Source organism: Apis mellifera, linkage group LG6 (genome assembly GCF_003254395.2).
Source record: "Apis mellifera strain DH4 linkage group LG6, Amel_HAv3.1, whole genome shotgun sequence".
NCBI lineage: Eukaryota > Metazoa > Arthropoda > Insecta > Hymenoptera > Apidae > Apis > Apis mellifera.
Window position 1 is genome coordinate 7686034 of NC_037643.1, and position 19137 is coordinate 7705170.

The following is a 19137-nucleotide window of genomic DNA, read 5'->3' on the forward strand; positions in this document are numbered from 1 at the left end:
GTGCTTTCGAATGTGGATTCATATAGTTTTCTTTTGTTTTGAGTCGGAAATTTTTTTTTTCTTCTAGATCCGCTTCTGTTTTAATTGTTTTCGAAGAAGAAGAATTAATCGAATTAGGTGCAAGTTAATTGGAAGACTGTTTAATACTTATTTTTTGATTGTATTTTTTAAATCATCAATATAGCAGTAAGAATTTATCGATACTTTATTGTGTTTTGTAAAAAATTTAGTATGAATTAATTTTTCAAATTATAAATAATTATAAATAAAATCATTGATTTTCAATTATTCAAACAGAAGAGCGTATCGATCATAAGAACCAAACTTATTAATTACCTAAAGTGATCTATATTATTGTATGCACCGGTCAAATTCGTCAAAATGGAAATGATCGTGTATAAAAAGACATTTGCATTACATGCAAAAAGCATTTCAACGATTCTGGAAAAGATAATGGTCACTGACGTTTGTAAGCTCTTGCAAATCGCTCGAATCAACGCTCACAGCTCGAGAAACTCTGTTCAAGTTAAAGCTTTCAAGATAAATGGCATCCTAGTTCCTTTCTTTAAAGAAGAAATAAAGAGAGAAGAGAAAGCGAAGCCATGCATCATCTTCCATGCGAAAATCCAGAAAATTCCGGCTCGAGAAATCTCTTAACTCGATGCAAACGACGAGACTTTAAAGAATATTTAGTGAAATTATTATTTGGAGAAAAAGCGACGCGATAAATTACAACGTAGAAAATTAATGTTAAATTGAATCATTATCGCGGTTAAATTTATCAAGTTTTAGTTTTTTCGATGACGAAATCTTAATGAAATGATTACATGCTGATATATTTATTTTTTAATTAAACTCTTCCAAATTTTTTTGAAAATGTGAAAATAGAGTAGCTCTTTCGTACGATTGAAACACTACATATACAAAATTCAAAGTTTAATAAACACTAACGATTAATTATCAAACGATCTTCTTTAAAGAAATATTTATCTTTTTCTACTTTTTCTCTCCCTCCAAAAAAAAAATCAGGACAATAGGAATCAAATTTATCAAATCTACGAGCACAAGATCCAAAGATAACACGATGAGAGAATCCTATTAGAATTTAAATTACGTTCACGGCTGCAATTTGATCATAGACGAAAATCCTGGCGAAAATGTTTGAAACGAGCAAAAACTGCTCGCTCCGCAAGTCTTCCAACTTCGATTCGGCGCGTCACCAGGACGAATTTACATTTTCCATCGTGGAGGCCAGCTACTCCCCGTATATCGGGCTGGAAAGGTTTCCAGGAGCGCGTCAGGTGCGTACTTAGAGTGACACGATTGGGCGACAAGGCTGCGTTAATGGAAGTTTCGTGTTAGAGTTGGTTAATCCTCTGCTTCCAAAGAGCAACGGATATTTTCAAGGTGACAAGGAGGCCGATAAAACGCACCCTACACTCCTGCAGAAACTCCTTTTTCCACGCAATGGGATTTGATTTACAAACACTTATTCCTTTCTTTCGTTTTCTTTTTCTCTTTTCTCGTTCTCTTTTCTTTTCTTTTCCCCAAAGACTCGTTAAATAATCGTATCGAATTGTCTATTGGAAATTTTTTCTCCCGTTTAGGATGATGATTACGCTTTCTCATGTGTGCGAGTATTTGCATCGACTTAATCTCCGAAGGTTCTCGATAAAAACGTTAATGAACATTCATTGTTCGTTTACAAATGGCATAGATAACTATTTCCACCGTGATATCACGTGTTATTCGTGTAATTTATGCGTCCCTGTGCTTTCTAGGACGTGCGTAATTTTCTCTGATTATCTGTGTTCGCGAATGACGAAGTTTTTTTCTTTTTTTTTTTTTTTTTGTTACACGAGTTTCTATATAATGAATGTATTCGATTATTCGAATTTATTCAATTGGTTCAATTATTGGTTTTGTATGAATTTTCAATTAGTTAAAATTACCGATAATTAAACAATATTTTTAATAATAGTACATTTTCTAAAATTGTTCGCATATTTCAATTCCAAAGAAAATCTATCAAAAATTGATTTCTCGTTGTAGATCACATATCGTGATTTCTAATTCATTTATCATGATTAACGAATCTACTTTATATCGTGAACTTATCTCGACAAGGATCAACGGACTCGTGGCAACCTTCCAATAGGACGTTGAGTTACACAGGTGATAAAGTACGGAACTCGTGGATGGAATCTCGAGAGGGTCGATAATACGTGACAAATTAATTCAATCGTGAAACTAATGATCGACAAGGCCGTCGTTGTAACAGTGAAGGTCTAGTGGAAAAATGCGGGTCGCCAGCATGATTTTACGGAAGGTCGCCATTAAGGTCGATTGCCTCGATGAAATGGAAAGTCATTTTCATTTCATTTTCATTCGAGATCTCTCTGTTTACTTCTGCCCTCAACTTTATCGTTTCAATATACGTTTATATACGAACTTTTCCAATTGTTCGTATTCTTTTTAAAAATTAATTTAAAATCGTTTATTAAATACGAATTATCGTATCACTCACCCGTAGTTGCATCACTATTTGATTATACGCCCAATGCCATCGCTGCTTTGCCGTCATCTCTGGTCTTTCTTTCAACTGTGTAGGCACTGGTGCAGCTCCAACCATCTCTAGAAGCTCCTTATCCGGTGGTGGTTCCGGTGGACTCCTGGGTGGAGTATCCATTTGAACACTTTCTTCTAAAGACGCTTGTTTCGTTATGCTTCCTGTAAGTAGGCAAGTGAAAATATTAATATACACCATTAGAATCTCGTAAAGAAGATTATGCACATTGAATAAGAAAAAAGTGATCTTACCACGCGGGCTATCCGTGTGCGACATCGGCGGTGTAGCTTTGTACGTGTCCATCAACGAATCCTCCCGAGAATCACGAAGCATTGGTTCATCGTCGTACCTTCAACAACGAATAATTAACACGCGTATTCGTATGGACATGTAATTGTTTCGAATAAAATTACATAATATAATCACCTTTCAAGAGATTCCTCCCTCATCTTGTAATCGTCGTTCACCGCATTGCTCAGGCTAACTTCCGGTTCCTCCACAGACTTTTGGTCATTGAAATATCCGCGCTGATAACTCTCAGCTCTGGAAATAGGTTGAGGAGCGCTGAAGTTCTGCCCGTAGCTACCTCTGTTTTGATACGAGTCCGTTCTGGTGAGGGGCGGTTTAAAGTTCTCTTGCGTGGTCGAAGAGAAAGAATCTTTCCTCGTTGACTGCGCGTACGAACTCCTCCTGCTGTACGATTCCTCGGGGAAGTGGTCGGAGGCGTAAGAATCACCTCTGGTCAATTTTGGTTTCTGAGAATGCACGCTGTGTTGGGAAGAATGTTGACTCTGATACGATAACTGCGAGTCTTTCCTCTGCGGTTCTTTCGGTATGATTTCCGGATACTCTTCGTCCTCCATCACTTCCTCCTGATACGACTCGGTTCTAGTCAATCGTTTCCCATTACCCGTTGTGTGAACCATTGCCGTCACCGTCATACTCGTTGGAATATGATTGGCTGTCACGTGATTGACCATCGTTGTGACGGGCTGAAGGCTGCTTTGGGAAGATTCGATCAAAGTAGGGGCAACGGAACTTGAGTCGACAGGTGTCGGATAATCACCGATTCCTTTCTTCTGTGGGATGCTACTAATAGAAGAACTCACGGCAGTTTCGATTTCCTTCAACTCGTCGTCTTTGGATTCCAAGGAATCGGTGTTTTGCTGGACGAGAGGGCTAGGTTCACGTTTCTCGTGCTTCTTCTTTCTCGATACACCGGTAGTCGAGGACACGTCCTGACTTTCCTGAGACATCAGATAATAATCCGATTCGCTCGACTGATATCCATTCGTTCTCGTCTGACCCCGTGGCGTGGTCACCGATAATTCCGGGACTTCGCTTGCTCTTCTCTCCGTGCTGGCAGCTGGACTCTCTTTGTAATGTTCCTCGAACGATTCCTGATAAGATTCGTGATAAGAATCTTCGTAAGGCTCTTGATACTGATCCTGATAATCGTTCTCGTACGTCATGTTAACAGTCTCCTCTTTGCTATACGGTGTTTGATAATTAACGTAATCTTTCTGGGGTTTGCTGTAACTATCCTCGTAATTACTTTGCGAAATGGGCACCACCTGATTGTACGTATCTTGCTGGTTGTAGGTTTCTTCTTGCTGATGATACGTTTCTTGATTATACGTGTCCTGAATATACGTGTCCTGATTGTAAGTCTCCTGGTTATAGGCTTTCGCGTTGTACGTTTCTTGATTATACGTATCCGGATATGTCTTCTGGTAATCAGTCGACGTGTTTATATTGTACTGAGAATCGTATTGCTCTTGTTGGTATTGATTGTACGTATTTGTCACGTTATTTTGGTCGTATACGCTCGACGGCACGTTGTAACCATCGTATTGCTCTTGATACGTGTTCTTATAGGTAGATACTTTCTTCCTGTCCTGATATTGAACGTTGTTCTGATCGTAACCACCCATCACCTGGTAATTGTCGTCTATTATCATATCTCTGCTCATTTTCCTGTATTGATCGTTCGGTTGGCTAGTGTATTGATCATTCGGTTGGCTCGCGTTCGGATATGTTATATCTTGATACGTATCCTGATAAACCTGAGTGTTCTGTTCCACGTAAGGCTTTTGAAACTCGTCCTTATACGAGTTTTGTAAATACGATTGATCGTACGTATCCTGTGTCTGTGGCTCTTGATACGAACGACCATACTGGTCATCGACCTGGGGCGTGTAACTGGACCCGTATTGACTATCCTCAGCATATTGAGTTTTGCCAGGCGCGTGCACTTGGTCGTAACCACTTTGCTCGCTATATATACTGTCAATGTAGGTATCCTGAGGTAAATTATCTTGGCTGCGATAAGCGTAATTATAGTCCTCGTTGTAGTCAGACTTGTGATAGCTCTCCTCGGAAGGAGTTCTAGTCTTTGGCAGTTGCCTGCTCGATGTGGCAAGCATACGATTGATAATAACATTGCTTGGCTTTGTTGGTGTCGGAGGTAGTTTTTTACCCGTTCCTTCTTGCCTAGACGGTGGTCGTTGTTGCGGTTGAAGCGGTTTTCGACGACGAGTGCTATGACCACTGTACGACAACGATACGAATTTTAATTATCGATAATATAATTGAAGATTGTATAATATAAAAGAAGATTGATCGATTAATACCTATAATTGAGTTCCTCCGATTCGTAACTGCGTTGTCTGGTAACCGTTGGTCTGTAATCGGGTCGATGAATACCGATACTAGATGCAGGCCTCTGTGGAAGCGTTTTTCTATTCCGTTTATTCTCATAATAGGTACTAGTTCCTAGATACCACTTCCCTCCACTGTCCCATTGTCTATCCTCTTCGTCCTGGCCGTACCTGTCCAATTAAACAAATTAATATATATTTTATATAATTTTACATATCTTTTAAATACCAAATTTGTAAAAGAAAAATCGATCCATTATTTCTTTTTCATATATACATATCTAATACTACTTTTTATCGCGAACAATAAAGATTGAAACGAATAGCCTAACAACATACTCACCTTTCATCTTGATAACCATATCCCGTGATGCTATCGTAGTATTCATTGTACCTAATGTCCGTTTGGCATTCAGGATACGTGGCGCTCATTTTCCCCACTCTTCCGTCACTACTATATCCATCGGTATAGTAAGAATGGTCGTCGTATAAAGTCATCTGTCTTTCCAAAGATGGTCTTCTGTGATGTCCTGTGCGTTCACGTGAGGAAATAAACCGAGTTACGATCTCTTTTACTATTATTCAAGGAACTTGTACGCCTTATAGATATATATATGTATCAAATGCACGTATTAAATCTTCATGAACCGGAAGCAGTAACATATCCATTGTTGGCCAAAAAAGTAACAAAGTACAGTAGCGACATCTTACCTCTCCGTCTGGAAGCACTCGTTGTACTACTCGGATAATATTCGGTATCGCTATAGATTTTGGTTTCGTCGACTCTCGTTCCATGATAGTCGTAATCTTCGCTATACCAACCGTCTTGACTGAAATCACGAGACAAAGATGAAATAAAATTACGTAACAATCAGGGATAAAACGGAGATGAAATGACCCGCGTTTAATGACCACGTTCGCTGGAAGCACGATATATATATACATATATATATATATATATATATATATATATACATATATATATATATATATATATATATATATACATATACATATATATATACGTATACTTGGTTAAAGGATATTTCCAATAATTCCCTCGTACAGTTTCTCCTCATGCAACTACCTGTGGATGCTCAATGCATTCTCTTTAACTCGTTAAATACCAAACTACCGTATACATCTTAATCTACATAAATCCTCATTGATTCCTTCGAATCCTGTAAAATTTTGTCCTATAAAATTCTCTACTGTTTTACTTTTTGAAACGCGCGTGAACATATCCTTTACACTCATCTCGAAACGAGCTTAAGCAATTCTTTAATTTGATCAACAGATACATAGTGAGTGTTGGAATGAAATGATTGTATATAAATGATTTAATAAAACATTGCGGCGAAATAAATGTTTTGTAAATATGATCTATCTTGATCTATTTTATATGTATGTGTATATGTGTATGTCTAGATGGTGCAACGTTTTTATGGAAGCTATTTTTCAACGGTGCTCCAAAGAACAGTGTGACACGTTTTAATGAAAAATACGCTAGTTTGAACAATGTGTACAATTCTACAATTCAAAAATGCGATGAATATCGTATTTAACTTTCTCACGAAACAGAGCTGGGATACTTGTTTCGTACCTGTCCTCGTAATCCCACGTATGCTTCCGTCGTCTAAATCAGGCAGAACAAAAAACAATAAACGTTTTTTTTTTTTCTCGTTCTCTTCAAGTATCACGCGATTCATGATCAGGGCTGTGCAAATTGCCTTTGAGCGCAATTTTATCGAGTTCATTCGAAGAAATGAGTAAAAAGATAATTGAGGAGCTATCTGAAAAATCGGCTAAGTTGCATCGAAAGTTTTTCCATCTTTTAATGTTATAATTGCAATGTGAAATGGATGCAATAATAATCGTAATAAAAATTCACTATAAAAGATGGACGTTAATTAAAAATGGACTTATATACATTATTTTAGTTTCTTTTTTATGAAGATTTTCAAGAGATCACCTTCATGAATTTTTTCCCAAAAAAATACATTAAATGATTCACCTTATACATTAGACATCTATCAACTAAATAAAAATAATTAAAAAACAATGGTTTTATTACACCTTTTCTTCAAAAAGCTCTTCAATTTAAAGAGAATAATTAATAACATTAAAATATATCCTGTTTTGTATCGATCACAATTAAACTCGAATAAACTTACTAAACCAACAACGAAAGATGGAGAAAAAGAAAGAACGAGGAAGGAGAATGGAAACAAAAATAGGGAAGAAAAAAAAAACTACCGCGAATACCAGAATTTATACTTCGAACTGGCTGGAAAAAGAACAATTTATTTCCAGCTACACGACATGACTCTAAATCGATCCCGCGTGCGTATCGCGTCTCAAAGCTCGTCTAAATGTCAAATACCTGTACTCCTTGTAGTGCCTGGGCCGGCTGTTGTAGAAGAGTGGCTCAGAAGATTCGGAAGCGTGTTGGGATTGTGAATATCTTTGGGGTGGGCACTCTTCGGGATACGGTTCGTCGTATCGTGGACTGTGGCCTGATCCACTGTAGCCCGCGTAATTAATTATAGATAGCCTTCCTCCGACCGTGGCTGGAATCTGGAAACAATCGATAAAACACTTGAGCCACCGTTTCTCTTCCTTCCATCCGCTAAACTGTATAACCGATATAACCTTTAGAGCTGAACTTCTAAACGACTTCAACTTCCCTCTTAAGAAATTTATCTTGCGAGTTATATTTAACCGATCTGAGAAATAGATTTCCGATTTCTCTGCTCTCTGTCCAAGTATGGAGAAAATTCGGATTGATAAATTCATCGCGAATAAACTTTCGTTTTAGGGGAACCTTTCATTGTTCATTCGCCATTCAGAGAGATAGAGATAGAGATAGAGATAGAGATAGATAGATAGATAGATAAATAGATAGAGAAAGAGAGAGAAAAAATTATGGTATCTTTTTCCATTTTGGAACTAATGTTGATCTAATTTATTAGAAATAAACGTAAAGTTGTAAAGTGATCGTGATTATTTATAAATAAACAATACGCGAGGCAAATATCTTTCGCGTATTAAATTTAAATCTAACAAAGTAACAATTCGCAGGTCCAAATATTTACGCGGAAGAAACCGTTGAATATTTGATGGAACCTAAACCAATATCGGATAATATTAAATACGATTAATCGTTTAATAAACGATTCGATAACGATTTAATCAACACTTTGCCTCCCCGCTCCTCCCCAGTTTAATCGAACGATATCAATTTGATATTTGAAAGAAAATATCGATTAATAAAATTTCAATATTAAAAGTTCGATTCCCAAGGGGGAAGGGAAGGAGGGAAGGATGGGTCGTGATTCCAAAAGTGGACAATTAACGAATCGAGATAATCCAAAATATCGATCGTACCTGATGATCATCCCTCTCGTAGCTATTTTCTCTCGAGGTCTCAAGGGATCTCTGAGGGGTGGCCAATTGGTTGGCAGCGGTACGAAACTGCGAAGCCGAGCTGTTTGCACCTTGTCCGCCAACTGGATAATTCAGGTCTGACGTATAGTCGGAATCCTCCGAGTAACCGGCTGAAAGGCAATTCAAATTTAACGTTACCAACGTTCAGCGCATCGGTGAAGACCGCTGTTTCTTTTCCTTTCTTTCCTTTCCTTTTCTTTTCTTTTCTTTTCTTTTTTTTTCTTTTTGTGTGTGAGACAATCGTCGGGCTCGTGTAAAGTAGAAAAAAAAAAAAAAAAAAAAAAAGAAAAAATCTCAAATGCATAATAAAACACAAGTTCGCTAATTGTCGTGCGATTCAACAACCATCTTTTGTCACAAAATACTAAAAAAAAATCGTAAGCACGTTCGAAAGCGGTTGAAAAGTAAATTGCTTTTTGGTCGAAACAAAAAGAGGAGGGAGGGAGGGAGGAGGAAAAAAAAGAAACAAAGAAAAAACAAAATAATTAAATATATACAGCTGCGTGTGTACGCGTGTGTAACAATGCAGAGATAAATTTGCTTTGGAGTAAAAATATATCGTGAGATCCTTCCCCCTATATAATCGCGAGATCATCTCGAATAAGAGAGAGATTATCCGGGGGGGTCGAACCATCCGATGAGTTTTCCCTTCTATTTTTCTGTCCCCAGGGCGGAAGAGAAGTTATATACATACATATATATATATATATATATAAAACGGTAACGAAATAATACGTAGAAATTTGGGGAGGGGAGAGAAGGATAATACACAGGTATCGCGAATAATATACTGGCGAAAAAAGAGGGGGAGGAGGAGGAAAGAAAAAAAGGCGCGATATCGCGTTAATTCCGAATCTCGCTCGCTCGTTTCGAAAGTACTTGATTTCACGGGAATTGGTCGATATTGGACGAATCCGATAATTGAAACGGTGCAACAGCGGGGAAACAATTAATGCCCATGCGATTTTAACATCGTTTGGATATCGAGATAATTGACGTGTCATTCGGGAAGAAGAAGAACATAGTATCATAGAATATTTTTCGTCCAGGGGGATCACAACAAACGAGGAGAGAAACTAAAAAAGAACGAGAGAGATAAGGAAAGAAGTGGGCAAATATCGATCAAATTTCGGTGCGTATAAAATTAAGAAAAAAAAGAAAAAAGAGAGGGAGGGAAAAATAAATAAATGAACAATAAAATGCATCGAAAAAAATTTTATCATGCCATGGGTATAGCAATGTGTGTGTGTGTGTGTGTGTGTGTGTGTGTGTGTGTGTGTGTGTGTGTGTGTGTAAGTAGTATTTTTTTTCAACGGGGATCGAATTTTTAGAGATAAGTTACCGATGATTCTCAATGGTCGATAACCAACAATAGGAATGTGGATTTTCGTATACCGTGCTTGCCGATAGAAAATATCCACGTGAAAACTCTGTGGATAACACAATTGCAATTGCATAATAAAACACCCTTATATATAGTCGGTGATCACGGATGGAAAAAAAAAAGAAAAAAAAAGAAAAAAAAAAAGAAATGAATCTAGCATGATGGTGGAATCGATTTTCGAGACGAGAACTGCCGACAGCGTAGCGTATACCGAGCTTTTATTGCGGTAGTCGAGAATAGCATACGAGCGAATTTAGCCTGAAATTCGAAAATAAAAATATATCTATATCGAAGGAATTGCGATGAATGACATTCGATTAAGCGACAGATATATTTGCAAAAATGTGAAATTAATACAAAACGTATATATTCGTAAGTATATTGTACGCGAGTGAAATGTGTATTCGATATTTGAAACAATGAATGTGAATTTGATTGTAACGTCTTTATTTGACAAACCCGAAAAAAGCAAACACGCATTTATTAACTCGAGTAAAAAACTGACACAACGCGTTGGATTTTAACAAACATTTAAATAACAAACTGGAAATATCTCGAAAATTTGTTTAAATTTATAACCCTAATATAAACTACCATTAAACAAATTCATTCTACAACATTATTTCATCCCCATTTACCCTTCATTTTTCCAATTTAATATCCCCTTATATATATATACACATCGTTATTATTTTATTGACAATAATAACAAAAAAAATAAATTGAAAATTTTAATTCCAATCGGATAACAAAAAATAAATAAATAAATAAATAAATTTTTATACTATAAAAAAAAAATGAAGATCTATCTCCTTGTTACGACACTCGCCATATATTTCAACTGAATAATAACATATATAAATTGACAAAATAAACGATTTAAAAATAATTTATCGATAAATTATTTACTTTTCAACTTAACCGCGTCCAAAGCAAAATGTCAGTCAGAATACGAAAAATCGAAATACGGGATAGATAAACGGGAAATCATAAATATTCCAACGTGTATCCGCCTATATATATATATATATATATATATATATATATATATATATATATATATATATATATATCTATAATTCATAGAAACGTAGAATAATAATTACAATTTAATCACCGAAACGATCCGATCCCATCGCGAACGAGAAACATTCCGCGATATTAATCGGCATCGATGAAGATACAGGCATTGAAAAGTAAAATGAAATTTTAGGTGACGCCGCATGGGTGAATCGGAATTTTTCTTTTTCTTTTTTTTTTCTTTTTTTTTTTTTTTTTTTAGCGCTAACAATTGATCGGGGACGCCCCTCTCGCGTTGCATAGAGAGGAGTTATTTCGAATAAAACAGCAGCCACTTAAACAGTGACTTGGCGAGTACTTACAGTGGCCTATATTGTACAATATCTGTCGTCGTGCCTGTTCGGCTCGTGCTTCCTGGTCCATCATGTTGTTCAGCATTTCCAGCTTCCTCTGCAAATCGGCCGCCTCCGTGTTCTCGGGGTCTTTCGAAAAGATAGACATCGGTGGGGAAATGGTTAATCGCGGTTAATGCGCCTCGACTGTGTCTCTACTGTCTCTAATCTGCATCGATTATTTTCTTTTCTTTTCTTTTCTTTTCTTTTTCTTATTATATACGTACACAGATACTCGAATGAGAGAGGAAAGATTCTCTCGATCCCCTCCTTGTCTACTTATTCTCGAGATGCGATTCTACGATTTCTACGAAAGGGCTTAAACAACAAGCACGAGGAATCGAGTATTCTGATACTATTGTTCGATAATGTACGACGTTTTGAAACGAAACACGCGTTACCCCTCCCCCTTCGTTCTTTATGCATCAGATTTTTTTCCTTAATGGGCGGCGTACACGTTGCTTGAGAGCTGGCGCAAGTTTATCGAAATTATACCGACGAATGTCATTAATCATCAAGTCTAATGGCAATATCAATTAGACTTGACAGGATGATAAAATTGCGTGAAATTATAATAGATATGATATTTCGATTGAATGCACGTATGTAAAATATACTGAATTTTATAGTAGATTTATGGTAAACAGTTCGATATTTATCGAATATCTTTATAGTATATTGATGATCATTTTTAAGTTTTTAAATGTACGTTAATTAAATTTATCGAAAACGAACGTATTCCTTAAATGATATCTTTTATGGAAATCATTTGGAATGAATAGATTTGATTGAAGTTGGATAGATTCGTATGATTTTATAATATACCCGCGTGTAAAATACTGAATGGTCATAATTCTTGATTGAATAGCGTTTAGATTACAGTGATCAAATTCACGGTATTGTATACTTGATTATGTCAAATAATTCTCGTAATTTATATTAAATAAAAAAATATTTATTAACGATTATTAAATCGCGGATCTCTTAACGTGGTTATTTCAAATAAGGAATAAATTACTCATTGCATGAAAGGATATTTACTACAAAGTTGTATGCAGAAAGACATAATTTGATTGATCTTAGTTTTTTTGCAAGTGGACATATAATAGACATATTAAGGTCAATTTAATTTCCTTGAATGGGATCATACGAGTGGAATTACATTCCTTATATATAGAAGAATAAACTCATTTTCCAAGAGAAACTTATTAAGAGATAAACTTTAAATATTGTAGAAAAAAGAATTTCGAGAAAACGAAAGATCAAATAATCCTTTGATCGTTTATTTATTACCATCTATACCCGATTAATAGAACAACTTCAACTTGATATCCAATCAATTTTTCGTCCTTAATAATTCATTCATATATTCACAAACAATTTTTTCTTTCTACCTACACTTTCTAAATACACGCGCGATTTATTAATCTGTTACAGCAAATATATATATTCGAATTATTATCATTATATTTAAGCTCTCCAAGCTTAATACGATTCCGATACGAATCATCTTCAACCTACACGTAATATAATCGTTAAAACCTAATTAACTCGTTCGATATCAATAATTTTTACTTGAACTTTAACGAAATTAACATAACTATATCTTCCCTTAGAAATTCTCGATACTTGCTTATACACACTTGTAATCCTATTATTACCACGTCCCCTCCCAAAAAAAAAAAAAAAAAAAGAAAGTACGATTACATCGCAGTAACCAAGCATAGACAGCGTCGGTCCAACTTATCCAAAACCGTAATTACATGCCGTACAGGGATACCAAGCCGCGCAAATTGACCTGCGGTCTTGCTCGCTTCGACGGCTTATTAATATCACAGCCGGGCTAAGTATAGCTGGCATCGGCCCCCAGAGATTTTCTGAATCCGAGAACGCGGGATAACGGGCGATCGTCGATTCGACTTAAGGGCTTAGAAACGATTTATCATCGTAATCGGATGATTGACTCGTGGACTTGCCACTACTAACCCACTACCCACCGCCCCCGTCACGATTCTCTGCGCCCGCATCGGCGATTCCTACCCTTCGCTTCGAGACGAGGAGGAGGGTTGTTGCACACAGGGGCGAAAGCAAAATTAACCAAGTTGAACGTAAACACGGATGAAAAGTACGCGCGCGCGTTCGTCAAAGTTTTGGACGGATCGGGGAAAGTTTAAGGGTGGAGGTTTCCCCTTTATCCGCGCTCGCGATTCCTCGGTGAACTGGAAACAGGATCGTCGAATGTGGAAGTTGGATAGGTCGATTCGGTGGCGTGGTTGGTGGGATGGTGCTATCATCTCTCTCCATGGGGATGAATTTAATACGCGATAAGGGGAGAAGAAATTCTGCGAGGCGTAAGTACTTTCTCGTGTCCTCCTTCGACGATTTTAGATAAGAATTGAAGGCTGGACTTCTGGGTTCAGATACTTATAGCGTGTCGAAACTGCAAATGCTTTAAAGAAACGGTTCGATGTGTCACCATCCATATCGTGAAATGAATTTTCTCGATTTTTATATCGATTCGAGTTAATCGCGTTATGTTTTTTTCATTCATATTTTTTTCAGTTATGATTTTTTTTTTTTAATTAAATTTCTTAAATTCGTACGAAAAAGTTTGAAAAGAAGAAGATAAGGGTCAAAGTTCCGTTTAATCAATCAAAGAGGGGAAGAGATTTATATTGTGGGAGGAGATGAAAGTGCAAAAGATACAATTTATTTTATGGTTCAATCTCTTTTTTACGTTCGATCTCCAATTAAATCGGATTATAATTTAATATTCGATTAGACGAAATTGATTTTGCATTCGGGGAGAATTATGTTTCGAGAAATTTATACGATCTTTTTATACGTCGTGTAATAAAACAAATGATCCATTCGCGCGATAAATATTTTACGTACATCCATAAATCTTTTATTAACTCTTTCTTTTATTATCGTTTATCGTTGAAGCTAGATTCATATTTGATATAACGCGTCCAATTCTGATCGCTTTATTACTTAATCTTATCAAATTCCATTTATTCTCGTATACAACGTATTTGTTTCTTGCTTTGTCTTCGTTTTGCAATAGAATCTACATTAATTAATACACTACTGTAATCAATCGGTTAAAACAATATTCTACGTTTACTGCAAATATTTATTTATCATATCCTAATATTTAGTATACACATTACTTGATCGAATTATTAATAAGAATAACATTTGGAAATTGAGGATGTAGCTCCATAATGAAATATATATACGATAATAGTATTCTATAAATGATAAATGACGTAACTGCTAACGACTGCGGTTAAATATAAATGAGAAATAAATATTTCACTTTTCTCCCTCGTGCTTTCGTTGAATAATAAAATAACGCAACCTGGTTTCCATATCGTGAAACTTTAAACGATACTATTAAGGATTTCGATTTCGATTACTTTCCTACCTGACCCAATTCCTTTTTTTCCCCTTATTGTTATAATAGGTACGAGCCGATGTACCTAAGAAAATGGCGTGTGCAAGATTTATTCGCCCCGTCTAACCTCCCACTGGCAATTTGACAGCAATTTATCGATCGATGATAACTTGATTTCCAAGAAAAAAAGAAAAAAAAAAAAAACGCGATGAAGTCGTAAACAACAACTAGAAAATTCATACGCGACAGCAAAGTGATCAAAAAAAAAAAAGAAGAAGAATGATTAATTCCAGGAAAAATATATTGTTATTCGAATAGAAAGATACACGCGAAAAATGTATTAGAATTGAGAAAGTAACTTTAGATCGTGATATGTTGATGAATTTAGAAATCGTAATTAGAGTAAATTATAGATAACGGACCACTTGGGTAAGATTTAACTTTCCTTCTTGGAAATGTACAAACACATCGTATTAAGCGTGTGTCGTGACACGAAATATGTCCCAGTCACACGAATATTACTTTTATTGTTGGCACTCCGGGCTCGTATCTCACTCCGACAAAATCGATAAAACGCTCATTCAAGAAACTTAGCGTTCCGCAAACCTAGATGCGAGATAATGATGAAACCGTGAAAAATGCACGTTCCGTATGTAAGCATAAAATTTCAAAGAGATCGAATATCGCGATTAGATCGACTTCCATAAACTCTTCCTCCTATCGAGCAAAATATAGAAACCTTCTTTTCTTTTCTTTTTCCAATCTTTCTACAAACAACCAGCGTGATCATTTTGCACGGTCAAAATAATCGTATAATCAATCTTTCCTCCAATTCAATGGATGATCCTAGCTTGATAGTCTCTACAATTCTCTTCTTTAATTTCCCTCGATTTCAATCGTTACGCGCTAGCATAAATTTTTTTTAATTTTTCTTAACAAACTCTTCCTGAGCATAAGAATAAAAATAAGAAAGAGACAACTCTTTAATTCTCCACTTTGCTTCTTTAACTCGAATAACGATAAACTAACTGGATATATATATACATATATACATCTTATCTTCTACCGAATCCAGGATTATTCCATCTCACGTTATATACAATTTTCTTTCTGGAACAATGCTTCCTTTTCCCAATCTTTTCTTTCCTTTCCTATCCGGATAAAAATCCGGAAACAAATTTTGCGGAACAAGTGTCCGAACAATAGGCCTCTTTCCAAAACAAAACGTCAAGCCTAACCCACCCACCCCTTTACGAGACTTTACGCATTAGCTACGGTTAATGCGTTCCAATTATTATTATTATCAAGCAGGAAATAATAGGGAGAGATTATCCTCGAAAACACGATTAAGCAAACGTAACTGTTAATGAAAACAGTTAAAAGAAATCGACGTGGAGATCGCGCTTCTCGAATCGAAGCGAGACGACCCTCGTCTAATCCCCTTCCTCTTCCTTCCTTCCTCCGTATAAAAATCTCTCGTAATAATATCACAGAGGAAGTGTAATACCCCCGGCACGAGCCATTAAAGTCGGATTTCAGGGAAGAACAAAAAAAAAAAAGATGAAGAAGAATGGAGGGGGAGGAAATTGAGAGATGGATGGTATATGTAAAAAGGGCGGAGAGGGTGAAATTGGAAAAGCAAAAAGACGGACAAAAAAGATGAGAAAGAGAACGAAGGAGAAACAGAGAGAGAGAGAGAGGAAACGAACTCGATGCTCTCGAGCGCGACCCTGACCCACATATTTTACATTCCACCCGGAGGAGAGAGGGAGAGAGAGAGAGAGAGAGAGAGAGAAAGAGAGACACGTAACGTACACGTTCCGCGGTTTGTGTCTCCTCCAAACGTGTTTTTTGATCATTTCTTCCGGCGACAGACCGCGCTCCGTCCCCTCGCTGTCCTTTCGTTTATTCCTTTTCTTCAACCCTCTCCCTCCCTCCCTCTCCTCGTGCACGCGGCAAGAAGAAGACGCCCACCACCACCACCACACGTTGTCGTTGTTTCTAACTTTGGTCTGGATGCAATTAAAAAAAGGGTCAAGCCCCGGCAGGAGAGCTTGTCTCGCGAGTAGTTCTTTTCTTTGAGACCTCCCCTGGCTGCCTCCCCCCCTGCTTGGCGAGGGCTTCGCCCACCTCCCTTCGATCCTCGCCCCTCCTCAATCCTCTCGCGAACCCACCATGCCGCGCCCCTCCACCAAGTGCATCGAGGTCCTCCACCCTGGCACTGGGACGTCTCTTTAACGTGAAAGAAGAAGAGGAAGAAGAAGAAGAAGAAAAACTGGCTGCACTTGAGCCATTCCGCTACTCGAGCCGTGGATCAAAGTATTTTGCACTTTCCTCTCGTCGTGGAATCGGTTTCTCTCGGAGACCGCGTGCCGCGATCGATCGATCGGTAGATCGAAATAAACGGGAGACGAGAGACGAGTACAGCGTACTGGTAATGGTCGAACGGTAACAGCTGGTCGTCGATATATTGACAAACTTCGTAAGAAGAGGGAAACAATGGAAAGAGGAAGCGTCCTCGCAGTCTTTGTCAAACGAAATTGCTGGCTTCCTCTCTCTCTCTCTCTCTCTCCTTTTTTCTCCTTCTTCGCGTCAGGAGCCAAACTCCTCCTCGCTCGAACGAATCGAACGAGATGACGATTCCCTTTGCCGGGAATACGCGAAGTTTCGGGATAAACCGATATGAGATTGATCCGTGGGGAGGGGTTTCGATCCAGTTCTCGCGTGTAAAAATCTCTTTGAAGCCGTGCTTGGTCTGTTAAATTTGCCTTTCGATGCTAAATTTAAATTGGTGGTGATCGAACCTTGCGTTGCTTCGAGGTTGTTGAGAAAAGAGAGAGAGAAAGAGAGAGAAAGCGGTCTCGCTTAATTCGCTCCCTGATCATTTCGAAAATGTTGCACGATTCCCATTCGAAGGCAATTTTGAAGATTAAAGGGAAATATATACGTTCTCGTTATATACGAGGGCAGGGGATGGATAGTATTCCAAGATCGTTGACACAGTAAGAAGAGAAATCGATATAGTAAGTAAGTGTATTTTAAGTAATTAGGTTACGTTGAAAGATCATTTATTTTTGGATAACTCCTTTCTAGGATAACTATATTGATTACATCTAATTATTTCGAGCTGGATTTCTCTTTCGATGCGAACGATCATTATTAATAAAATAACGAGAAAATATGATATAACAAATTGAAGAAAAATGGATTGAATTTTTAAAATGGGATTAATCCTGGATGGAATACTTGGAATCTATGTCTCAATAGATCTCTTGCACAAATCAGAATAAGAAAAATTACGAGAAATCCAAGTAGAGAATTACATTATTTGAAACATTCTTTTGACATTTATTTTTCTCCAAGCTTAGAAAAGGGACATAAGAAGAAAAATAATCATTATATTAATATTGATTCGCTTTACCGTCATCGTGATCATTTTTAAAACTGGTAAATGTCATCTAAAAGTCGTTAGAGGGTCATCAAAGCTGTATTATTGTATCTCAAAGTTTCTTGAAGGTTCTAATACGATCGCAAAGAGATCGTAAAATTTATTAATTTAACAGGGATCAAAATTTAACGATAATTAACAGATCAGGATTATTACATCTAAAAGATGATGCTTATTTGGAAATGAAAATATTATACACGTTCGATCACAAGCCAATTCAACTCTATAAAATTCGTTGCAAAGACAACACGCAAGAATAATTAAGCAACCGTGTTAACGGAACAAACTCGACTCGTAGAAACTTATTACGCAAACAACGTTTTCAAGAAATTGCCCTCATCAGGTGCAGCAAAAAATCTTTCGACCATTACTCCAACTTTTTTTTTTATCTAATGCGCAAGTTTTATAATTATACGTCGTGAAATTGAACTTTCAATTAAAAAAAAAGAAGAAAAAAATGCAATTTTAAGCAACGAGTTTGATTAGGTCAAAGTATACGCTTTTGCCGTGCGAGAATCGTTCCAAGAAGTCACAGTGTAATTTAATCAATTTAATTAAGTCTTTCAAGACGATCGAGCAGATTTGTTTTACTTCAATCTTTCTATTATGCTCGTTTTTTCTTTTTTTTCATGCCAATCGTGCAAGCGATTCATGACTTTTTGATAAGCCCTGTGAAAAACTTATTCCTTCTCCCTCTGCTGCTATAAGAAAAATCAAGAAACTTAAAATTCAAATGTTAAAATTTAATGCAAGAAAAAAGTTGGATTAATCTAAAAAGATATATTTGGTTTTCTTTACGGAAGCTTTTCAACTTTTA

At 36.8% G+C, this 19137-nt stretch overlaps 1 protein-coding gene across 1 annotated transcript; it reads right to left on the reverse strand.

Moving 5' to 3' along the window:
* Window positions 1–2403: 2403 nt before the first annotated feature.
* On the reverse strand, window positions 2404–5661 carry LOC100577778 (fibronectin-binding protein PlpA). Its single transcript, XM_026441399.1, has 6 exons — window positions 5573–5661; window positions 5203–5400; window positions 2996–5119; window positions 2821–2918; window positions 2528–2730; window positions 2404–2409 (listed from the first exon to the last, which is right to left on the reverse strand). Exons 1-6 carry the CDS (start codon window positions 5659–5661, stop codon window positions 2404–2406), a joined length of 2718 nt encoding a protein of 905 aa, XP_026297184.1.
* Window positions 5662–19137: the final 13476 nt, after the last annotated feature.

What these genes read in the sequence shown, in the direction of transcription:
- LOC100577778 (XM_026441399.1), bottom strand. Translation starts at nt 5,661, where the DNA reads ATGAGCGCCACGTATCCTGAATGCCAAACGGACATTAGGTACAATGAA. An exon ending in TATGGTTATCAAGATGAAAG is followed by an intron (nt 5,401 to 5,572) that starts GTGAGTATGTTG and finishes TTAATTGGACAG; the next exon opens with GTACGGCCAGGACGAAGAGG. An exon ending in AGGGAGGAATCTCTTGAAAG is followed by an intron (nt 2,919 to 2,995) that starts GTGATTATATTA and finishes TCGTTGTTGAAG; the next exon opens with GTACGACGATGAACCAATGC.